The 26110-nt window shown below is 38.6% G+C and overlaps 2 protein-coding genes across 2 annotated transcripts in view; one reads left to right on the top strand and one right to left on the bottom strand.

Moving 5' to 3' along the window:
* The window catches only part of LOC125316731 (palmitoyl-protein thioesterase 1-like), a 41837-nt gene extending 25616 nt beyond the window's left edge, over nucleotides 1-16221 (top strand). Inside the window, exons 13-14 of the mRNA XM_048285890.1 lie at nucleotides 7535-7540; nucleotides 16103-16221. The gene's annotated coding sequence lies outside the window, so the exon portion shown is untranslated. The remainder of the gene's footprint in view (nucleotides 1-7534; nucleotides 7541-16102) is intronic.
* Nucleotides 16222-16762: 541 nt separating this feature from the next.
* Nucleotides 16763-21353, bottom strand: LOC115755450 (ankyrin repeat-containing protein At5g02620-like). The gene is made up of 3 exons (XM_048285896.1): nucleotides 20698-21353; nucleotides 19518-20026; nucleotides 16763-17395 (listed from the first exon to the last, which is right to left on the bottom strand). The coding sequence occupies exons 1-3, from the start codon at nucleotides 21302-21304 to the stop codon at nucleotides 16763-16765; spliced, it is 1749 nt and encodes a 582-aa protein (XP_048141853.1). The 5' UTR covers nucleotides 21305-21353.
* Between the last annotated feature and the right edge of the window lie 4757 nt (nucleotides 21354-26110).

Below are 26110 nucleotides of genomic sequence, written 5' to 3' on the forward strand. Positions count from 1 at the left end.
TACTTAAGCCGCATTAACAGAATGTTAAGATGATGACTTATTATTCCTAAAGTCCGAAAGTGAAATAACCCACATATTTCACTTTGTTTGTCTTTATTGCCGGATGTGAGTTCCGATGCAAATTCTTGGCTAGAGTTGTTACATGAACTCGAGTTAGACATTAAGTACGTCTAAGTTACCATATGTACGGTATTAAAATAGAAAGACATACACTCCATGGGGAAGGATAAAATACCATAATACGTATTTCATATTACGTATGCATGAATCGACCAATGAGAGTAGGCAAAAGTTAGATTTCAACTTTTCTAAGTCGTGTGAGACTCTCAAGGATAAGAATCCCTCATTTTTCGTATCCTCATGATTATTCATTATTCTCAAGATTTCTTTTTAGTGTTCGCTATCTTAGAATGTTACATATGATCATGAAATTGATTCGGTCTAAAGGGACATTTCTAGAAGAGCGAGCTAAATTAAGATTAAGAGGTTTAATGAAGGAGGAAGATTGATTTGAAGTTTTAAAGTCACATTATGGATTGTATTCACAAACCAATCAATTATGATTATTTAGTGTGACCATAATTGTGAATATAACGTGTCATATTTTAAATGGGATTCGGAGAAATATATATATGTGATTGATCGATCTAGGGTACAGCATACAATTTTTTTTATTTTTATTATTATGCCCATTATGAGCCGTCATATACTCTCAATGGATGTATAACAACGAACTCTCAGTGTATGCTGGTCGCATGGGTTATTTGTCAATATGAACTTTGCAAAGATAAAGTTTTTTTGTGTTTAGTCCTCAGTGGACGAGTGGGAGTTATTGGTCCTTTGTGAGCATGTGGGAGCCGTTTGCCTTATATGGACGAGTGGGAGATGTTGGTGCGTGGGACTTACGATGTGCGCCTATGCAGGCAATCACCCACCCACTAGCAGTTATCTGCTATTTCAAACGTGAAGAGTCACGTTCCTTCAAAGACATAAAAAAGGAACGACTCTCCTCTCTTTTTTTCCTCAGTCTGTCACTTTCAAGAAAACACCAAAAACTACGTACACACTCTCCCAAAAATCACCGTTGATTGGCAATCAACATCAAGGAACTTCCAAGATTGCAAAGGGGGCACTTAATCTATGACAATCAAGGTATGTCCTCGTGATATATCCTCATCGATCGATGATTCAAGTATTATATTGGGCATGTTTCCGCAATTAGATCTTAGATTGAAATAGGGTTTTGTACCCTTCACTTTCCTTTCTCTACGATCACTTCCAATTATTCTGGATCTAACTTGCAACTCAACTATTAAATTACCAACTTGGTTATCACCCTACGAGAAAATATTAGGTGCACACGGAGCGCCAACTCATCTCCGAGTCAGCCCACTAAAAAATTGCCACGTGAAAAGCTAGGTCCCACTTGTCAAATTATTTTCCCTCTTTTATTTTCCTACTTGTCAAATCTCTCTCTTCCCCCTACTTCTCTTTTATTTTCTCCTTGTTAGTTAAGAGGAAAGACAAAACGAAGGAAGGCATGTAGACCCATAACTTCTTGGCCTGCATTTCTCCCCAGCCACATCATCAAATGTTGGTGACACCTTCAACTTCCCGGACTGCTTCCCCCTCCCCTCGCCCTTGTCCTCGTCCTCACCCTTGCCTTCAGCCCATTGCTTAGGCGGATAGGGTCTAGCTCTCGCCAAATCCGATGAGGTCAGCCCTCGCATGGGCCACGAGCGTCAAGGCCTTGCCAAATCGGACGAGGTAGGCCCTTGTCTAGGCCGCGAGGATCAAGGCCTCGCCAAATTGACGTGGGTGGTCCTCGCTGAATCTAGCTTTAGCGACCCTCGCCTGTGGCCAGTGGTTGGCCATGGCGGTATACCGCTTCTATTTATGCATCGACGGTTGAATTATGACCGTGGCGTGCCTATGTGAGAAGAAGAAAACGACAGTGAAAAGTGGAGAGGGAGAGGGAGAGGGTAACGATGGAATAAAGTAACGGAGAAGAAAGCTTAATAGAGGGGACAAATTAAGGTCAATGTGGGATCCGGATTACCACGTGGTGATTTTTGAGTAGATTGACTCGGAGATGAATTGGCGCTCCCGGCGAACCTAATATTTTCTCATTGCCCTACTTGGTGGAATTGGAGCCAATTCAGGGAAGACCGCCATCATGACAAGTCCTCCGATGTTACAAGTCTAATCACCCTTCGAGCATAGAATACGCAGATTTCAATAGTGATAGCGAGGCATCGGTCACTATCTCCGTAAGAGTGGCAAACTTTTCTTGACCAACCCTTTATGACAAATGAAGTTTAAATGTTGCTTTTTAATTGGGTCCATCGGAAGCCCCTAGACCTAATGAAGCGCCAACCATCTTATATATGAGAAATCGCGATATTGTTGGATTGATGGAGTCTTATCATTTTTACCCTCGGATTTCATGCTCGAACCCCACATTGCTTTCACTACTGACTCCTAATCCACAAAACGTGAAAGACTCCTTGATTTATTTGATGGGATCATCTGTTTGGCTATTTGAGAGTAGTTCTCTCTAGTAAAATCGTACATGACAAAGGCAAGAATAAAATTGTCTTTCCAAGTCTTCCCCTATATTTATCTCCAAGTACCACTAATGTGGCAGGTTATGATGGAGGGTGTTTCTCTTAGATTGATTTGGCGTTAGGCTATACTATATTCTAATGTTCTCTTGGTTGAGATCACAGGGGGGGTGAAGGTTGCTCATGACACTGCAGTTCGATTATTTTTGCCTTATCTTCTGCGTTCTTGGGAATTATTTGATCGAGCTAACGGGGGCCTACTGCGCCTAGAGCCGTCAAATGGGTGAATAGGGTCGGATTGAAAATGATCCGACCCATATTGATACATTTCTATGCAATACAAATCTAGCGGCCCGTATTCTACCCAACCCATATTACCAAAGCACTTTTATATTAAATCAAGTGTAGAAAAACTTATTTCTCAACATTTTTTAAGAAAAATATATTGCTAAAACGCCGTGAATAATTGGTATAATTTTTAAAAAAGTTCTGATTTTTCTTATATTTTTTCTTTTTTCTTTTCTTCTATGTCCGGCGATAGCTGGCGATGAATGATGATTGGGATTGCGGATGCCGGCGAGCGGCAATGACCAAGACGGTTGGCGGCCGCGTCGGGTTGCCACCGCTGATTTTGTAAAAAAAAAAGGTAAAGAAAGAAAAAGAAAATACGAAATACTAAATTATGAGAAATCATAAAATAAAAAATTTAATAAAAAATGACTTGTTTGTAACTCACGTAAACTTATTAAATAACTTTCGTGTTTATGACCCATTAACTTGTAAATATGTCCCACTTAAGTTTGTTTATAAAACTTAAGGGGAAAAAACCACCAAAAACTCTCAACTACATCTATTGTGACACATTTACCCCGAACTTTTTTTTGTGTCACAAAAAACCTTAAACTTATATCGTGTGGCGGATTTACTCTAAGTTATGTTTTTGTCTAGAATCATCGTTAAATATCCTACGTGGCAGGTGATGTGGATGAAGGAAAGTAAAGGGCTCTGACATGGCGTCCACTTGGATTAATGAAAGAGAAATGACATGATTTTCTTAGTATGAACAAAACGACGTCATGCTCTTCGTCTCTATTGTTCTTCATCTCTCTCGTTTTGGGGTTAGGGTTCTTCACGATGCTCCGTCGCTCTCTATCTCTCTTATTGCTCCAATGGAACGACGACAAAAGCTCGATCTCCGGAGGAAGGAGTTCAATTAGTGGCTGAATTCTCGCGATTGCCCTCTGCATCTTACTTTCCGCTCGATTCATGGCCGAACTCTCTCTTCTACAATCTAGGGTCTACGATCTTCCTTGATTTTTTGAATCTTCCATTGCTCTACATGAAGTAGTTGGGTTCGGTTGCTAAAGGTTATCGTATTCCTGGTCCTCTCAATTTTATTTATTATTTGTGCGTTTTCTTCATCGATTTGGGTGTTCCTTGATTTCCTTGTTAGGCTATTATAATGGTTTTGAATTCCCCCCTCTCGCTCTTTCCCGATTCATTTAGTGAATATTCTGAGAGTCAAACTTTTGAGTCATTCCGCATAATCTTGATATGCTTTTGGCCATCGGTGCGTAAAACCTATGTGATTTCTCTCTACATATAGATGCAAGCATTTGCTAGCTTCAAAAGCTAATAGGTCTTTCTTTACAGGTCTAAAGCTCCATTGGCTAGTCGGCTCATTGCTAAAGCTATACTTGCTCTATGTGAGACTTGCTCAAAGAAGCACGATTCTAGCTCGGTAATTCTAAGTAAACAGAGTTCCCGAAGTGGTTGTGCTGTTTTTTTTTTAACCTCTGTTTCTCTAACAATAGTTTAGGAGAAAAATTGTAAAAAAAAAAAAAGGTAAAGAGATTGCGTAAATCGAAGGGGAGTTGTTCACCTTTGATAAGTTGGGTTTCACTTCCTGCTTGATTCATGGCCAAACTCTCTCTGCCACGATCCGGGTTTCCATGTTCTTCCTTAATTTTTTGAAACTTTTATTGCTCCACATGAAATAGCTGGATTCGATTGTGCAAGTTATCATGTTCTTGGCCCTCTGTTCTTCTTTTTTGTGCCTTTTTTTCATTGACATGGGTGTTTCTTGATTTCTTTATTAGGCTACTATAATAGTTCCGAATTCCACCCTCTTGCTTTTTCCCGATTCATTTGTTGACTGTTCTGTGAGTGAAACTTTTGAATTGTTATGCATCATCTTTCGTATGCTTTTGGCTCTCAGTTGAAGCTGCTGTTGTTATCCTCTGCTATAAGGTATAATATGTCAAGATGTAGGCATAAAAGAATAGGACTTTTTTAGCTCCTTATATCTCATGGTTTAGGTAAGTGTAGTGCTGCTAAACATACAAAAGGTTTGGAATGAAAATTTCAATGTGATCCCTATTCAGTGTACGATTTTTGAAATGAAATCTTCTTGGTTATAAATGTGTGTGTGTGTGTGTGTGTGTGTGTGTAGCTGTCACCCATGAGAGATGAAAATTTATAGCAAATATGAAAATTGGAGAGAATGGTTCTTCTACTGGCAAGGGAGTGTATGATGTTATGAAAAGTTGATACGCTTCTCTGACATTAGGAGGAAATATATATATATATATATATATATATATATAACTTATTGACTTTGGTGAATTGATACTTATCTATTCTATACATCCCATTTAAATAGTGGAAAAAGTCATTGTGCATCGTTGACCCCATCAAAGAGATTGCTAAAGTTAAAATAGCTTAAAACAGTTTAGTACATTGTCGTTTGAAATGGCTGTCTATTGACTAGATCTATTAAAATTTATGTTACTAACACCAAACATCGACTAATAGTACCAACTTACTCTGTTGAAATGTTCCACAGCTTTTGGCAATCAAAATGAAGCATCACGACAAGTTCAAAAGCGGGACTTGACATAGATGCAACGCTAAAAAGTTATTCCTAATTTGGAACAACATGAGTAAGCTCTAATTTATGAGGTGTATTGGGGTAGTAAAACTCAGACTAAACTCAGAATAGTACCAACTTACTATGTTGAAATTTTTCCAAACTTTGAAATTTAAGTTTCTTCCTAATTTGACATTGTTGTTGCTCTGGATGGTGCACTTCTTGTTAATCACTATTGCAGCCTATTCAAGCTTACTTCGAAGAGATAACACGTTATATTAGTTTAACCTTTTGTTTAGCCACCTTAATGTTCTTCTCACTTGATTAGTATATAGTTCAACAATTCTTTTCTTTGTTTTTGAGGTCCTATTCATTCTTTTTGGATAATCACATGTTAAAGGCGGAAAGAAGCTGGTCCTAAAGATGGTGTCCGTCGGAATGAAGAGAAATAGAAGTCAATAGGTATATCTCAAGAAAATCAAGCAACTTTTGAATGGTTCTTGCAGCATATCATACCATTATATGAAGATAACGCCGAAACATTGGGGGTGATCATCTCTAAAAGGTGAATGAAGATGGGGAAGATATATAAAGCAGCAAGAAAATGTTATGGATGAACTCAAACGACTCCTCACGTGCAAGCCAAATACAATCCATATGCAGCTATAATGGAGTAAGCAACAAAGTAATAAGATTCAAGTGGAAGCATCTCAAACTGAAAGCAAAGGAAAAATCTTTTTAAGAGAGTTTATTGTATCTATAGGGCTAATGTGCGCAATGCTGCTATTGAAGAAGGGAAAAAGAACACAACAGAGTTGGATTGGAGATGGTGGTATTGTTTTTCTATCTTTTTTTTTTTTTTTTTGCTTTTGAGTATCTTGGTGGAGGGAAGATGTTGGGGAAGACAAATATGATGTGAAAAAAGTGAAACCGTGTTCGATTGTATTAGTAAATCCAAGCTCTAACTGTTTACAATTGTTGCGGTGATAGATATCTTGTTCCATATACTGCATATCTATTTTAAATACCTTGTAGTAATACTATCCTTGGTATGTGTTTAATGTGCTCCATGAGCTGTCCATATAGTAATACTGTCCTTGTGGAAAAGTCCAACTGGACATGAGCAACCAAATTGGCACGTAAAAAAGAGATTCCACCAACTTAGATGATTACAATGCTACAAAGTCTCTTCTTTCCACAAAAACATCCAGGTAGTTTTCTCTTTATGCATTACCCAAAGTAAAAGTTACAGTTCAACTTGGATTATAACTAGAAAGAACAAGCAGCGGGTAGTGAACTAGCGTGCAAGACCAATAATCCGCCGCCACCGTCAAAACATCGATTCCATTCATGTAACGAGGCGCAACACAAATAATCTAATCACGCCAGCATACCCACAATTGGATAATGAGTCATAGTTAGTATTGAACTTTGATTACAACAAAAAAGGAACTCTTCCAGTTCAACCAAAAAGGAACTCGGATTATATAAAAAATTGGAACTCTTGCTTGTACTCTTTGTTTCTAGTTACAACAAATAAAGTACAAGCAACGAGCTTCTACATTAGTGCTAGACTTGAATTAAAACCCAAAAGGAACAAGCAACGGCTCTTTAGCTATGAACAATTGGATGGAATTCACATCTACTTCAACATGGGGCATGACATGCGGATTCTTGAGTTCCACATGGTCTAAAAGCCTGATTTGAGACATGGTGGGTCTAACTTGCAGATTCTTGTGTTCTGGCATCTCCTTGTCCAGTAGATGTCCCTTCCGCCATGGTTGGTCTCGGATATTTTCTTGCTCTTCCTTTTTTACCCTGCATAGAAAAGCAAGTATCGGTTATATTAATTATCGTCACGAGGCCATGTTGATACGGGAGGCTTGAGCCATATGTAGGTTTTCTCGATCTCCATTATTTCTTATCGGAGGTTTAACTTGTGTTGGTGCTAGAAGCTTGGGGCATGTTTTCTTGTTGTGTCCCGGGTCATGACAATTTCAGCATGAGATATTAACCCAACTTCTATCAATTTATTTGGATCAAGATTTGGATTAATCATGGCCTTCCCCTTTCTTGTCCTTTTCTCAATATTCTCACCTTGCTTATTGTGTTGTTTCTTGGGTCTCCCCGAAAGTTTTCCGAATGGCGGAGGCAATATTGGCTCTTCAAAGGAGAATGACCACATTTTCTTCCCACTTAATGTCGGCAATGGAAATCGGTAGCATCTTTCGTAGGCATCTTTTTTTGAACCAATCATCAACATACCGATTAATCTCATACTTCATATAATTGATGCACCAGGGTATTCCCGAGACATCCCATTGCCTACAAGTACATGTCCTCCCTCTTAAATCCACCTCAAACCGATCATCATCAACTTCAACTTCAAACTTTCCCCCAATACATGGTTTAGCAACACAACACTTGGACTTCATCTTTGCTTCCTCTACCTTTGCCCTAATTCTTGGACACAAATCATCTCGAGAATCCACCATCAACTGGCTTTTCTCATACATTCTCACCATCAAAGCCATTCTTATCGCTTCTAACATATCAACAATTGCCATCTCTCTTTGCTCGCAGATATATACATTGAAAGTCTCACTCAAATTGTTCTCAATGGCATCACATTTTCGCTCAGCCTTTATGAATGCCCCGCAAAAGTGCTCTGGCCCTTGTCTCATGAAGTCTTCATAGGCATCAATAGACTCCTCCTTCACTCCTTTAATTGCTATGTTGAATTCAGCCTCATATGTAGCATACCCAGCTTTCCAAAAGTAATTTCGAAATGTTTCTCCCTTGTATAGTTTTTTCTAATTTGCATGAATGTGCCTTGAACAATTCCTATGTTCAAGACAAGGAGCCAATGAAGAAACCGCACTAGTAAGGCCCTGCAAGGCATAATTGAAATGCATTAATAAAGCCCCGCAAGAAATAATTGAACTGATGGAGTTAGAGACTCATTCTACCTTTTGTTGATCACTAATGAAGGTCCAACAATCACCTCTACCTACTTGAAGATTTGTAAATAGAAACATGAGGAACTAAGTCCAACTGTCTTGTGTCTTCGCTTCAACAATAGCCCATGCAACTAGAAAAATTTGATTGTTCCATCTCTTCCAACAGCACAAAGCAGATTCCGCCTTACTACGGTCTTAATAAAACAACCATCTAGTCTACTTAGTTGCCTACAACCTTCTAGGCAGCCCCTTTTTAGCCCTTCGAAGCTTACATAAAATCTCTTAAACATGTTTTGTGGTGGTCTAAGTAAAACATGAAATATGTTGTTCTTACTAGATTGCTTTAATTGAGCTTTATAAAATGCCAATAACTTATATTTCTCGGCAAATGGACCCCTAATAATCTTAAGAGCTCAACCAATTGCTCTATAGCAGGTTCTTTTGTTGAGCATGAGTCCCCACATCTCCATTGCATCTGCCCGCAATTGTGCTGCAGTATATTTCAAATTAGTTCTTATCTTAGGCAAGAACTCTTCCGCAAGCCACACATAAGATGCACTTTTATTTCTCATACTTCGAGGGCAAGTATGTTCTTCACCAACTGTCTTGATGACAAATGTTTTCTCTTTGTTCAACCAACTACCATAAAGAGACCATTCACATCCGTTCACACACTTTACATACATCTTTTTAAATTCACTTTTCTTCCAACCAATATTGTAGCCATTCATGATTGCATATTTCTGGACTGCCCTCTTAAATTGAGTATGAGACTCAAATCTCATGCCTAGCTGAAATTGCAATTCTCTATGGTTACAGCTAGGGTCATATCTAATAGTTAAAGCTCTTGTTTGGTGACGTACTTCCTCATCTCTAGAGTTAGGAGGACTAAGATCTTCATGAGCTTTGTTGTCCTCATCATTTTCATCCTTATTCATGTCTTCTTGTCTTGCATCAATAGTTGCATCCCTCACCATCTCCACCTCATGTATCCCTCCCTCATCTCTAGATAAAATGTGTTGATCACATGTCCAAGTTAATAAATAAATCTCATGATCATCACTCTCACTAACTCCACTCTGGCTAGCACCCTCATAATCAAGGCTCGCCCCAATCCTAACCGTAAGTTCAGTCCCAACTTCATTGCTTGATTCAACCCCAACCTCAACTTCACCCCGGCTAGCACCCCCAACTCTACCCCGAATTTCAGCCTCAAAGTCATCTACTATTTCAATATCAATTATATTTGTCATTCCCTCTATACATCATTCCATCTTTTTGCATGTAGGAGACTTAAAGCCAAGAGACTCCTCAATTCTCCCTACAAAGACAAGGTAACTTACGTTCACAATATATCATGTTCTAAAGTAATATGAACTCAAGAAGTCAGTCATCCCTAAGCAAACGCGCTTAAGACCCAACGTGACTATATTATCAAAGGTGAACAACTCCTCGATTTGCACAATCTCTTTAATTGTTTCTTTTTACGATTTTTCTCGTCAACTCTATTAGACAAATAGAGGTAAAAAAAAAAGGACCAGCACAACCACTTTAGAAACTATGTTTGCTTAGAATTACCGAGCTAGAATCGATTAAGTCTCACATGGAACGTATACAGCTTCAGCAATGAGTCGACCAACAAATGGAGCTCTAGACAGTTGGAGCAAATATCGCGAAATCTTGAACAACCCGTATGTCACGCCCCAAACCTTACGAGCACGTCAACATCCCACCTGGCCACGCTCAAGTACGGTTCTCCGGGATCCAACGGCCAATGAAATTCAAACCTAACGCGAATGGTAGGCACATGCCGAAACAAAAACCAAACCCCATACAAAAATTTTTAAAAACAAATAACAATACGATGACTTGGGACGGTAAAAGAAAACTTATATACATATTCATATAACTATTACAAAGCTAAACACAAGGCTTCGGAGGCCACTGTACAAGCCTATGACCACCTACAACAAAAAAAGATCAAGTGGTCGAAGCCTAACCCCCCCTCTAGAAAGGTATCCTAAAAAAGTCAAAAAGGCGACTATCCTAAGCGCCATCTTCACTGTCCTCCGAGAACGTCTCTAGCTCCTCCTCCTCATCGGTCTCGGAAGGCAGCTCCACATCCGACGGTTCCACGATCCCTACGTCCTCCTCGGGCTTCAAAATCTCCGGGTCTGACTTTGAGTCTTCGGGGCCGATATCTAGGCTGGTTACTACGCCATCGGGAAGGGCAGCCTGAGTGCGGTCCCATTCCCCAACTCCATCATAAGGGATGTCAAAACCCTTCAGCGGTCCTACCAGCATATTCCCATGTCCGTACGTCCATTCCAGGTACGTATGGGGCTTCCAAAAATTTTCACCTACATCTACCCGTAAAGTAGTGGTATGCCTATAATAAACCTTATCTTCCCCTACTGGATACTCGGTGACTACGGTGATTTCACCAGATCGACAAAGACTCGAACCGCTTCGTGGCTTCCCACTTTAGCAACAACGTGTAAGGGAGTGTCTCCTTCGGGAGTTACCCTCCCAAAAAGGGAGGGTCCCGATGGGTGTTGAAGAAGATCTTTGATCAAATCTACCCGCCGGTATTGAGCCGCGACGTGAAGAATGTTGTTCCCCTTTGGCGTCGTTTGGGGGAAGAGGTCCTCTCCATTTTCTAAAACTATTGTCATCGGGGAATGGAAGTCTCCCGACTTTGCATCCTCATGAACTTTAGGATGCATTCTCACTCTCTCCCTCATTCTCGGGGACACCGAGGAATTTCTTCAAGCTTTTCCTAAGACGGCTAGTCTAAAGGGAGGATGCTTGAAGAGGAAATCTAGTTGAGCTTCTCGGGAATACTAGCGAGGAGACAATCATATGCGTATGATGGTCCATCAATTGTCCATGTCTCCCCTGCCCTGCAACTTTTTTTTTTTTTTTTCCAATTTGACGGACTGTCTTCCACTTTTCATCAAAATCGGAACCATTGCCATGCACGATTCGAACATTCTTCTTGAAGAAATGAATCTGATTGAACTCGTTTATCAAAGTGATGATAATCGTGGGCCCAATTGGAAGGAACCATTGTGTTATAATGTCCTCAAATCTTTTTTAGCTGTCGTTCCATTTTCTTTTGCTTTTTTTGACCAACAAGTCCTGTACTCTTTCAGTCATCATTGGCCTAGGAAAATTAGTTTGCGCCCAATTTGAGCTCATCCGAGGATCACCTCTAATTTTATGATCCATTCGCCGGAGTCGGAGCTCATAATCTTGTTTTCTATTGTAATGTTTACATAATACACCATGACGTATCAAAATAAAAGTAAAAAAGAAATATGATAATTCAATGACTATCTATAATTTTTACTATGTGGAAGAGAGATGTGACAAAAGCTTAATTTTTTTTTTTCAAAATAGGCAAGATCGAAGTTGTCTTGCCTTGTCGGTGAAGGCCAGCGACCCTTGTAAGGGGGTGTCCGTATGTCGGGGCTTGCATGCCCTCATTTGAATGACACAGTGATAGCAGGAAAAGTACCAAATAAGTACTAAAATAAAAAAAAAATTGTATTGATACCAATTCAATACTAAACCTTTCAATTGGACCAATTTAGTCCTAAATTTTTTTGTATTGGTACCAATTTTGTCTTGATCTTTTAAGCTCCGATATCAAATATCCAATGACCAGATCTTTTGAGGACGCCAGGGAATTTTTTCACGAAACTACTTCAATCCTCATACTACTTATATCTAATGGCTATCTCATGATCCTTTGCCATATGCAATAAACATCTGCACATCAATGGCAAATAAAATATCGAGGGATAGTTTGAAAATCATCAAAATATTTTATGAGATGTTTCTCCAACATTGGGAATGCCGTGGGCTAAGATTAAAAGAACCTTGACGGATGTTTAAGGAGGAATTATTGACTGGAATGATTTCCATGCTGCAAAAGAGTTAACTTCCCCATAGGGGAATGTCGGCTTTTAAGGATGATGCAATAAGCTGTCGATTACCAGCCTTTTGATGCTTATATTTGTGTATTCCAAAGGGTCTGTAGCACATTGCTGCGCTAACTCCCCATCTGCAACCAACTTGCAAGATATTCTGGAGAACTTTGGATGGAACTTGGTATTTATGTCATTTTTCCGTCTTCACTAGTTGGAGATCTCAATGATTCATTCGGAATATGTTCCTACGCTGCAGACATGAAACAACATAACGTCGCAAATTAAATCAGCCACAGAGCTTGCTAAGTTCTTTCTTGCGAAAACCCTACCTAATATTATCGATGAATCTGCTAACCTACCTTCTTCATGTTAGGGCTCTTTTTGCTGTAATTGGAAAAGGAAAAAGGTATCCTACTGCTTAACCAGCAAAGAGAGCCACGTTACTTATCATCTTTCACCCGGATTGAAATTTATGATTCGTTTGATGAAAGGAAGCGCAGACGGTAAAAGAGAAAGGAGGTTGTGATAGGATGGTATCATATCATGTGACATCTAGAATTTCTTATGGAAAGTGAAAATTAGTCGACGCGTAGAAAAGAAAACTTAGTCTCTTCTTTTCGGAACAATGACACTCCAGTCCAAGTAAATGCGGGAAAAAGGAAAAGAAAACAATGATGAAAGAAAAGAATAGGAAAATGCTTCCCTCCGGTCAGAAGATCTTGTCAGCTATTTCTAACCATAAATCCACATACTATTACCACGTGTTTTGTATAAAGTACTCATTAATTAAAAAATCATGAGGTCAACAATAATGACAGTAGTGTCGGATTGTCAGGGTAATAGCTTCCAAAAGAATAAAGTCATTTATGCTTCCCCTTGTGTATTTGTTCCATAAGTGGACAATAGAGGAGTTTGTTTCCGTGCTTCTGTTTCTTGCCATTGACACCAATTCCCTATCTGAAAATTTTCAGATTGCTTTGTTATTCAAATACCAAGCAGAAATTCGTTCTCTTAATTTGGGGAAAATATTCTATGGAGTTCTATGGAGTATCAGTTTGAGAATTTTATATTTTTATTGCATCTTGCACGGTCAACCAAGACAGAACATAGAACAAGTTGAAAGATTTTCTAAACCTTATATATGAATGATTAACCATGTTGAATGTGATACTAAGAATTACGAAATCATTGTCTTTACCGAGCTTCCTCCTCAACAATCTTATGGTGTAGCAGGTGTAAATCCATGACATGGTCCGGGATCACATTTCGTGGTGATTTGTGATTTTCATTTGATTATCGAGCATTTGACTTTAAAAAGTGGATGGTTTAAGGAAAATTCTATTGACATGAGAAAAATGGACGTAAAACATCATGATATGGTGTCGTCACCGTGGTGTGACTTCGTCGTAACATGCTTTTGCCCTTACTCGATTTAATGGGGGAAAAAATGTATCTAATCGATGCATTTCTGGCAGATCGAACTATACATTGAGGACTAGATTGGATTGAAGATCTTGAATGAAGCTAGGAAAGTCAAATTCATCAATGTCTCCGTGTTGGCACGTGATTTTCGTCGACAATTTAAGTGTTCGTTCTTGTAGAAATTACAAAAATAAAATAAAAGTGGAAGTCAATAGCGAAAAGAACAACCACAATACATAGGTAAAAAAATAATTATAAAAAAGACGGGGGTCTAATTTGGTCTTGATCTATTTTGCATAGCCTACAAGCGAAGTTTTGTTCAATTCGCCAGACATGTAAACTTCAGCCCGGATCAGTTCGCACGGCCCATGTCCAAATTCATTATTATGGCCCACCAGACTTGATTCCAGGGAAGTAAAGTTCCATTTGTTTCGCGAAAAATATGAGAAATATTTTCTTAGTCAATGGAAAATTTATGCTTAAATTTAGAAAAAATATTTTTCACTTAAAAAGTCGAAAATTATTTTCTAAAATATGACTAGGTATCGGGCTTGGATCCAAAGCCTCTACGCTTGGGCATAAAAACTTCAACACTAATTCTAGAGTCCTCGGCATCCAAAATCAGGTCTTTGATGCCTAGGCTTCATTGAGGTCGAGCCTGTGACCCCGGTGCCCATGCAAGGACTGAAGGTTCAATGCTCATGCCGAATGACTCGGCACCCAAGGCCTACTCCACATAAGGGTGAGTGGACGATCTTGATACCCGAGGTCAGATCCCCAACACCCTAGCCAGAGTACACAAAATTCAGATTTCCCATAACAAATGATAGATAATGTTTTGTAGTTCATTTTCAGGTTCAGCCAAACACTGAAAAATGTTACTATCTTCTTGAAAAATGACTTCCCGACAAATATTTTTTAAGGAATGTTATATTCTTTGAGAAACAAACGGATTATAAGCAAAAAAAGAATAGAAAAATTGTTCTGGAAGCGAAGTTGGGTCGAGAAGCTTCAGGATTCTTCCCCGACCTACTACCTTCTTCGGCCGTCGGATAGTACTTGCCTCCTCCGGCCATCGTCGATCATGAGTCTCGGGAAGACATTGAGCCGAGACAAACCATTTTTGAGGCACACGCATACCCCTACACCTAAGAGAAAACACGCTCAAGGATTAGGAAAGAGAGAAGAATAACAAAGAAAGATGAAATGAGTAAATAGGCCCTTTTTAATGAAAAATGAGTTTTGACAAAAAAAAAATTGAAAATTAAGTTTAGTGTGGGCTTAGTATGCATTTTTCATGGGGCTGGGTTTAGTGCGGTTATGTTCAAGAGTGGGTTTCAGGAACGATTGGGCTGAATCTGGTTCTAGTAAATTCGGATTTGATGAGGTTTTAGGAAATTTGGGCTTGATTCGAATTGTAAGTGAAGAATCTATATATATAGCCCAAACTCCTAAAGTATAAGTTTGACCCATATACGAACCCGGCCTGAGTCTATCCAAATTAGTAATAAAATAATAAAAAATAAAAGAATAGAAAAATTAGAAAGATGACTAAAAATAGAGGCCTTGATTAGGCTGTTAACCTTTACTACTAGATTTAGCTTAGTTTCATTTATTTAGCATACATATAGTTTAGAATTTTTAGTGAGTACCTTTGATATGATCTTTCGGATGATGAATTTATTCAATTTGAATTTAACTCGTGGGGTTGCTGTCATGGGGATTAATAGCGAGACTATGTGTATTCTTTGCTTGATACTTTCTTGCGTTCACTTCTTTATACTTTACTTTCATCATATTGACTCTGGTTGTGTACTCATGCATGAACATTGTTTAGGGACATAGGGATATGGTACTAAAATGGTTAAAGGATTGCTTGAATCTCTTAGGTAACAAACCAATCAAATTAGTGTACCGGAAGAGCATTAGTTAGACAATTAGTGAAATCAAGTCAATGATTTTAAAATCTCTAGTTGGGTAGGCAGTGAGATATTCTTCGGTATCTCATGTGGCTCATAACTGGCCTTAATAGGCTAGTGGTGACTCCTTCTTGTAGGTTAAATCGTAATAAAACATTGAAAATCCTAATGACGATCTATTGTTGGCATTACCTCTAAACCTGTCTTTCACACGTGTCGGGAAGGGCGTGACACTCGGGAAACCAACTCAAGATCTCTCACGCTGACATGCAAACACAAGATCTCTCACCTTGGTGAATAATGCCGCTTTAGCGAAGAATGTGACCACAGTAATGGCTCCTTGTTGTTGGACCCCATGGGTTCACGGTTTGTGTCAGATGAATGGTTAGGCTGTTCGAGGATCGGCCACTGCTCCTCTCTGTGCATTAGCGAGTGATGATGTTACCCCCTGGATTGACTTGAAAGTTCTGAGGTTTCCCAGAAATATGACATTTCCATTTATATGAAGGCTTATGAAACTTTTGAAAATAATCGGAAGGGAAGGATCTTGCATCGGCCATGACTCTTGCTCTCAGTAGATGGTGAAAACATTATGGTACATTCTGCAGTTTTGCGCAACTATGCCCTTAAAAAGCAATGCATAGAAGCCGAAGCCAAGTCAAGACCAATTCAACGGCATTGATATATTCATTACCATATCGCTAGCTTACTAACCTCTTACCCGATCCACTTATAAAATTTAGAAGTTGTTAACTTAGTTTTTAATTTGACATTGGTAAATTCATCACGATGTCCGTAACTTAATAACTTCTATCATGTCCACCTGTCAAATTTAAAACTAATTTGAAGAATGTTCAAGGAATTCATAGAAATTAAAGTAATTGCAACCAACGGTAAAAACGAATTGGATGCTACGAAGAGCATTTTTTTTTTATTTATTAAATTGAAGTATCCCAAAATCCAAACACTTTCCTTGCAACCTAACGACTATCAAGTATCAACCAGGACCCAGAGAAAAGGTCGACTATCACCCAACATTATCAACTTTGCAGTTCAAACAATTCCTCAGCAACTGCTAACCCACTTGGCTTTCCTAGAACATCCCCCAATCAAACAGAAAGTTTCGGACAAGTCTTGTCGAAGAGCATCGCATCATGAAACCAGTGTGGGGGTCAAGGAAACCACCCATAAAGTACATGATAAAGAGACATCCACACAGGACATAAGGAAAAATTCCAAGTCCGATGGTTCTGGTCAATACTGCGTACGTACCACAACCAAAGGCCAATACCATCCCGAGTACTGCGATGCAAATGCAAAGTCCCGCCATGCGGGTGTATCTCGCCTGATGGCTATCCAACCTGAAATCAGTAAGGCAGTGTAAGACTAATGCCAGGATTGAGAAACCGAATGCTGTACTGTTAGCTATCACAAAGGCCTGGAAAGTTGCCCTGCCAGCAAGAACCGCCAATCCTTGGTTCGGTCCATCATTGTTATAACCTCCGGGCATCGTGAAAGCCGCAGCGAAAGTCACTGTGGCTATAAGCGCTGCTGCTAGTAGTTGAAGCTTGATAATGCTTTTCTTTGACATTCTTGTGAAAGCTGGTTGTTTGTACCCAACTTGTTGGTCAAACCTCTTCTTATATTCAATAACCCAGTCTTGAATAATCGGCATTCCATGAGATCCTTCCAACACATGTTTAACTTTTGCAGCCCTGTAGCCGATCTAAAAATGTGCAGAATGTATCAATTAGAGAGTGGTCTTTCCGGCGAAATACTTCAAGACCCTCACTTTACGCATTCAAATTTCATCTATAACAAACGGAACTCCTGGCGAGCCCTAAAACATCATGGGGCAGGGTGTAGGCTCTCTCTTCTACCTCAAGAACTGTTTGAAAGGGGGCAGAAAAGAAACAGAAGGTTTATAGATAACTATTGTTCAAAATATTCTGATTTTTTCATGTGAAAGTGGCAGAATAGCTGTTTCGAAGTCAGAAGGTCCAAATGAACTTCTTGGATAGGGAACCTTTAAAGTTAAGGCTGATTTTACATTTTAAAGTTACCCCAAAATGGTCGACACCCCAAGCGCAAGGGCCATTAGACAGCCCATATTTATTCTCCATTTTTCTTTCTTCCCTCCCCACACCTTATTTTGTATGTATATATCAACCAAACAATAGAACTAACTCTATTTGAAAATTACTGTATTATGTGAATTGTTTTAAATTATTACTTGTTATTTGAATTCTTTGTTACCGTATAACTTCTAAGAAAAAAGATTCAACGGTAAATTTGTTTTAAACTATTTTTCCATAATGTGCAATTAACAGCTGGCAATGAATACGATATTTGATTTCTCTTTATGTAATTATATTTTAAGTGAGGCTTTCGTATCTGGGAATGAGTTAGATTATTTCAGAAAAATAAGCATTAATGGGATTATAAAGACTTCAATTTTTAAATTTAGCAGTAATGACTTCTGGCAAGATAACTATTTTGTAAAATAAATTTCTCTATGAAAATGCAATTCATGACTAAGTTATAGTTTTAAAAATAAAAATTTGAATACAACTTTTTAGCTGCATCTTTTTTTTTTTTTTTTGACCTTTTGCACTACTCGTAAATATGGCTTAACCAAATTTTTCAATAGTCTAAGAAATTTACGTTTCACTTTGTCAAATCTTTTGTGTGCACACTTCCAATTTATGGATTAAATGGTAGTTTGAAACAAAGAAGACATGTGCCCTACACATTTAAGTAATAATAAATGGAAACGTTAAATACCAACTCATATATATGAAAAGAACCACAAATACTTCAAACGATACATTTATATTTGTTCACTATCATAGCGAATTATATTTTAATGAATTAGCCATGGGAATTGATGTTGATATTTTGTTGTAGGAACATTAATGATAGATTAGTGGGATAATAAGCCTTTGGGAAATGCTTCCTTGACAATACTATCAAGGATAGTAAAATCTCAACCGTAGATACACATACTATCATTGTGTGTTTTGCATAAAATACTCATTGATTGAGACATCGTATTATTAGAAATAAATGACAATACCGTCGGTCATCATCTTGGCGAGCTTTATAAGCCTTTTTATTTCTATGCATGATCTATAAGGGTCGGCCTTGCCAAATCTACAGGGACGAGGGATCTCACTAGTGCTCACCCTCGTCCAAATGTGGCCCAATGAGGCTGACCTCACCCGGCAAAAAGAGAAGGGGAAAAAAAGGGAAAAAGTTTCATTTAAAGAAAAATGTACACCTTAGCACTGGCTGTGTCATATAGTACGGCCGGTGTTCATACTAACGATTTTCGGCATACACTAGTGCAAATGTGAAAGATTTAGGATTAAATTGACCAAATTGAAAAGTTTAAGATGGAATTTGCACAAATGCAATAGGTTTAAGACTTTTTTGATACTTTTTCATGTCAAGTGAAGTGGGAGGGAATGAAGCTTTGTTTATTAGTGTCTTAACTACAAAGTCCAATTCTACCCAAATTTCTTACTTTTGGTTAGATACGAAGTATGAAGTCACTTCACCCCAAGCCCCTTTTCAAATGTGTATTACTTATTCCAACCAAAAAAAAAAAAAATGTGTGTTACTTATAATAAAGCAATCTATTCTACTATTTGCTACGAAAATTAAAGATGTAGTCAACATTTCAAACAATCAATAAGCAAAACAAAGTTGACGTCAAAAGACTCACTCCAATTGGGTTGTTTGTTTGCCCCAAGTATCACCTTGTCCCCAGTTTCGAGACGATACCGAAGAAATTACCTTGCGAGTGAACAATCAGGCTCTATAGGGTTCAAGCAAAGCAAGCATACCTCGTTATGAGCCCAAAAAATGTCAAGGGCGGTCATACAATCCTTATTTGTGGCGAAGCGGTCCACCCTCTTGTCTCGTGCAAGTATATATATGATGTTATATTCTTTATGAAGCGCAGCCAAATGCAGAGCCGTGTTTCCATGGGTGTCCTGTTCCTTGATAAGACACTCCATGTTTGGAATCCGGAGTATATACTCGACGACCTTTCTGTGTCCACCGATTGCAGCTGCATGAAGAGCCGTTTGGCCTTTGTTGTTTATTATGTCCCAAGCATCAGGACAGGATTTAACAATCTCATCAAGGACATTGAGGTGGCCTTCAAACGCTGCAATGTGAAGAGCCGATTGCCCTTCCTTGTCAACATCGTACGCCACAAAAGTATCGTGTTGCAGGAGCAGTCGAACTTTTTTAACTTTGCCCATGGAAGTGACGTAATGAAGAGGAGTCCAACCCATTTCATCTCCTTCTCTGATCAATTCCGGTCTCTTCTTAAGGATTTTCCTCCAACCTTCCAAATAGAATAGGACTATGTCATCATTTAGACTGCTTTTAGCATATTTGACATAGATATTAAAATTGTATTTCATCCCATGAAGTTTTCCTCTTTTTCTCTTTTTTAGATTTCAGTTGAACACAAGAAAATATTCTCCTTTTTTAGAAAATGACTTCCTAAAAGCCATTTTCCAAAAACGTACATTTTCTACGAAAAGAACGGAGCCTAAGTAAGAGAACGAGATCTAGAAAAACATGTAGAAAGAAATTAAGTGCATGTACAAAATAGTATCTTAAAAACAATTATTTCCCTGAATGGATACATAATTCAAAGTGTAGTTGATTTCTTTGGAAAATCCTAATCATTTTTCCTTAGTCGGACAAAGGAAAAATAGTCAATGAATAAATCAATAAATAAAATGCAACAAGAATAAGAAGTTAAAATCTTTTCAAAACATAACCCCTTTGCGTAAGCTCAACTTGGGAAAATCTATGACCTTTCACCAAAGTAAGAGTACCAATAAAAAAAAAAATATTGTGCTCATCACTAAATTAAAAAAAAAAAATAGAATTGACGGCGACCATCACTGCTAACACCAGCACTCCTCAACTAAAAGAAGCATTGCACGAGAGAGAGAACTTCCGCTAAAATTTGTTTCATTGGACTTAGAATCTTGTGATACTTACTGGTCAGTGAGCGATCGATTGTGGCATGCAGAATTGTGAATCCTTTAGGGCCCTTATGAGAAGATGACAACGAGCAAGCACCTAAAATCATCTCAATGATATCCAAATGTCCTCGATCTGCTGCAAGATAAAGCGGGGACACATCAGCAGCATTAGTAATATCACATAGTTGAGGATCTTCTTCAATCAGCAACTTCACCACCCCATCATGGCCTCCTCTTACTGCATAGTGCAGCGCGGTATCCTTGTGCGAATTCGGCTTTCGAAGTAGCTCTTTGCACGCGTCGACATGACCGTTTTCAATAGCCCAATGCAGTGACTTCGCCAGATCAGTGAAGACTTGAACCGCTTCGCAGCTTCCCAGTGTGGCAGCAATATGCAGGGGAGTATCTCCTTTGAAGTTACCCTGCCAAAGAAGGGATGGTCCTGATGGGCATCGAAGAAGATGTTCGATCAAATTTACCCTCTTGTGTTGAGCGGCGACGTGAAGAATGTTGTTCCCATTTGGCGTTGTTCCGTGGAAAAGGTCCTCTCCATTTCCGAAAATTGTTGTGATCAGGGAATCGAAGTCTCCCGACTTTGCGGCCTCATACACTTTAGGATGCATTCTCACTCTCTCTTTACCGCTTCCAGGACAGAGAGTAGTTGCAAGTGAACTTATCGACACATGCTATGAGTACCGGAATATATACATGTCTATGGCCTTGGTTCCAATAAAATATGAATTTATCAGGTTTAAAAAATAACTCCCGAAAAGCCAAATTGGTTTGTTCCTCTGAATTTTCTCCTCCCACGGCCCAATTTATGATAAGAAAGTGAGAAGAATCTTGTTTTAAGTAAAAAGGGACAAGTACGAAAAACAATGGGAACCATCTTCGCTAGTTCTTTGGCCAAGCAAATATTCTAAGGAACCTTCAAGGATGGCGTCACCAAGACAGGGAAATTCTAACGGTCAAGGTCCAATGGCTGAGATTTATCCCACTAGTTGATTTGGTCAATTATTATGATCGTATAGATAGATAAGTAAAAGAAATGATTATGGGAGTGTCATTAATTTATTATTAGATTGACAGTCTATTTTGAGATTAAAAAAATAATAATAAATAACTAAAAATTATTGTAGAATTCGCTCTTTCAAAAATTTGTGATCCACAACAAGCTGTTACTCTCACAGTCACTTAAAGACTGTTATGCTAACAAAATTCAACAATTAACGTAGAATGGGGTTGAAATGTGACGGACGTATTTGAACTTTCCAAGAGGACTGGAATAGAGGGAGGGTGTAGAGGAGAAAATAATGTTGGGTTTTTCAAAAGAATTTCTTTGAACTTTCAAAGGGGACTAGATTATAGGGAAGATGTTGGTGAAGACATTTCTATGAAACTTCTTAAGGAAACTGACTAAAGAGAGGATATTGGTAGGAAATTTCAACCTTTTTCCTAAGGAGATTTCTTCGAGATTTCCGAAAGAACAGCACACAAGGGAGGACGTTGAACTTTTCAAGGGTACAAGAAAAGAGACCATTCTATGTATATGGATCGTCCATTAATAACTCAGATAGAATGCGAATTTCTGGGTTTTATTTGGACTTTATGCGTTCCACTTGGGAGGCATCATCTTATTTTGTTTTGACTTGTTGACTTTTGTCCCATCAATCTTCCACTCTGGAGTCGTCTTATTTTATTTTGACTTTTGTCCTATCTGGTCTTCGTCCGCTTTCTAAGCACAAATCGAAACCATTACTCAGGCGGGACGCTTCCTGGAACATTGTGACTTCAAACTCACCCGGCTTCCCCCTCGTGGGGTAGGCGGCAATGAGAACCATCTTTGATAGTTCTTCGGCCAAACGAATATTCTAAGCAACCTTCAAAAATGGTGTCAAAATTAAGATAGGGAAATTTAAATGAATCGGCATTTAAGGGTTGAGATATATCTAATTATTTTTTTTTATCTGTCCTATCTCGTACTTTTCTTTTTCTGACTTTTTCTTTGACTCTTTGCAAAATACGGGGGTCGAACTCCGCACCTGTGATACTAGCGTCCCCCCACCAATATCCCTTCACTAATAAGGCCGCATAACTATTGGCTATCTTACTAGTTGATCTGGTCGATTTTGTTATCCAACATTAAGCAACATTTAATGGTGTACTGTACACGGAAAGGGAGGTGATTGAAGTGAGAGCCAAAAAAAAAAAAAAGTAGAAAGGACGGACAGAGATATCGCACACGAAGCACAAACTCACAAGCAAAGCACCACACTTTGCTCTCATTAACACGGGAAAAAGTGTCAAAAAAGTCATAAACCTATTATATTATTGCCAATTCAGTTATAAACCTTTATTGATGTCAATTCAGACTTAAACATTTTTGCATTGGTGCGAATTCAATCCTAAATCTTTATTGATGTCAATTCAATCATACACTTTTTCCATTAGTCTCATTCAGTCCTAAATCTTTTGCATTTCTATTAATTGAGCCAATCCAATAAATTTTGGTTGGAAATTCGGCGGCGTGAATGTTGGTTATCCTACGTGGCACGGCCGACGCCGACGTGGATATTTTTAATATTTTTTTAATATTTTAAAATAATTTTTTAATGATTGAGAAAATAAAAAGAAGAAACAACCAAAATATTTATTAAAAAATATTTAAAATATTTAAAATATCCACATCAGCATTAGCCATGTCACGTATGACAATCAACGTCCACGTTAGCAAATTTCTGGCCAAAATTGATTAGATTGATTCAATTAATATAAATACAAACAATTTAGAATTGAATTAGTATCAACACAATAGATTTATGATTTTTTTTTATACTTTTTCCCATTAAAATGCCTCAAATCGATCGGCTGAGAGTAAATTTGTACTCCATAAATGGGGAAAATAAGTAGGGTAGATTCCACTTGGGAGGCATCATCTTATTTTATTTTGACTTGCTGACTTTTGTCCCATCAATTTGCCACTTTGGAGTCGTCTTATGTTGTTTTGATTTTGGTCCTATCTGGTTGTCGTCCGCTTTTTAAGCACAAATCGACACCATTACTCGGGCAGGATACTTCCCGGAACGTTGTGACTACAAACTCACACGGCTTCCCCCTTGTGGGGCGGGCAGAATGAGAACCATCTTTGATAGTTCTCCAGCCAAGCGAACATTCTAAGCAACGTTCAAAAATGGCGTCAAAATTTAGATAAGGAAATTCTAACGAATCGACATTTAAGGGCTGAGATATATCCGATCAATTTTTTTTATTTTTTGTCTGTCTTATCTTTAACTCTTCTCTCCGACTCTTTACGTAATGTGGGAGTCGAACTCCATACCTTTTGATACCGGCATCCCCCGCCAATATCCTTTATCGCCAGAGCTGTATGCGGGGTTTTTTCCTAGATTATTTAAAAAAAATTATTTACAAAAATTATTTTTAAAAAAAAGTATTTACAAATTTGGGCCTTGCTCGGCGGTTGGTGTGCCAAGTAGCTCTTGCTCGGCGGCCGGGTTGCCGAGTAAGGCCCACCACCTCGACATACCAATCGCCAAGTGGGGGGGGAGGGGGTTTTATTGATAATTATAATATTTATTTTATTTATAATTTTTTCTTATGAAGCTTATCTTTATAACATAATTAGCAATAATTAATGTAAAAATTTATTAAGATCTATAATTAATAAATAATGTTGTAATTATGTAATTAATTAAAAATATTCATAAAATAAAATTGGTAAGATATATGAAAAAAATGAGATTTTCATAATATATAACAATCGTCAACCACAATTATATCTACTAATTATGTCATCCTCCTATATGGCCTCATGTTCTGCAAGCGGGTTGTCTCCGTTGTTCGATAGGTCTAGTATTGTACCGAGGAGGAGGACGAGAATCTGGATGAGTAAGATGTGTAGATGACGAAGGCATATCTTGTAAAAATATGCCGCGCCCAGACGCTACATACCCCTCGTAGGAGGGTATTGAAAAAAAAGAGAGAAATCGGATCCGTATGTATTAGCGGACCTAGTTGGAGTCTGCGGCAGTAGATTGCCGGGAAATTGAAAAGCGGATTCCCCATGAGATGGGCCTTCAAACTATGCAAACCCAGCATTGAAATATGATTGGCCAAACCCCGAAGTGAACCTCAAAGTGAAATCTAATTGGCCAAACCTTGGAGTGAACCCCGAAGTGAAATTTGTCGTATGATACTCCAAGGGATAGGAGACGACATCACCATCTGGATGAGCTCGAGTAGTCCTCCGAATCGGCTAAACGGTCTCGGGTGGGTCATCATCCTACGCCCTAACGGGTGCTTCTGTAGTTGCTGGTTGGGGCGGTGGCATCATTGTTAGCCGTCTTTCCTCATTCCCGGCGTATATCATTGCCCTAACTATATTCCCTACGATTGCCCAGGACTTACGAGATAGATTGACGTTATCTATAATATGTAAAATTTGTTCGACGTCATCACCTTGGTAATGATATCAAAATTAACAAAAGTTATGAAATGATATTAAGTTACGTTACTAAAAAATAATTAATTAATTAAATTGAAAGTGTTTGCATGAACCATTACACCTATTGCAGCCCCTGAAATGGAAATCCACCTCCGGGTATGTCTACGATACCACTTCATATATCTTAAATGATAGTGAAGTATCTCCATTCCAGGATTGTTATTGACTATATAATCGATACGACGGTCCCATATATTAATACACCGTTTGTGCTTACCTACCCAATCCTTCCCAACTAGCCTTAATTCAATATCATGCAATGCTGTATGATCACGCGGACGAGTAAAAATTGGTTGTTGCATACCAAAGCGACGAAGTACTTGGTGCGGATAATGCCACTCAATCATTCAGTAGAAGATGAGTGGGACATGAACCCTCCAATTATCTTGTCCCCGCCGGCGGTGTAGAGTCTCCGGAATGTCATCGGGGTAGGGCTCCTAAATAATCCGGTGTCGTAATAAAACATATCAAATTAAATCAAGAATTAATTTTTAAGCTAATATTATATTAAACTCGTTGGTTGCTATTAGTACTTACGTCTTCTGATCTCATTCTATCGAGTTGATAGCGTAAATGTGACAATGTATGTATGGGGACCTCCATTGTTAGTAGGTCATGACTACAGCTGCATAAACAAACAAATTGAGATTTTCATATATTATACGTACTAGAAAGAATTAATGACTCACGAACTAAAAAAGCAATAGATCACTTACTGACTACCGAGAGGTGCATCTTCTAAAGGATCACGGTCCGCCAAGGATGGGGAGACACATCTGAAGCGCTCGCACGCCCAAATCTGCAATAAATGTAGGGCACTCCTGATTTGATGTTCTGATGTATCGGTTGCACTGCATAGCTCCCGATACAACTACGCAAGCGTTGTTGAACCCTAACTATACTGTGT

Source organism: Rhodamnia argentea, chromosome 9, assembly GCF_020921035.1.
Source record: "Rhodamnia argentea isolate NSW1041297 chromosome 9, ASM2092103v1, whole genome shotgun sequence".
NCBI lineage: Eukaryota > Viridiplantae > Streptophyta > Magnoliopsida > Myrtales > Myrtaceae > Rhodamnia > Rhodamnia argentea.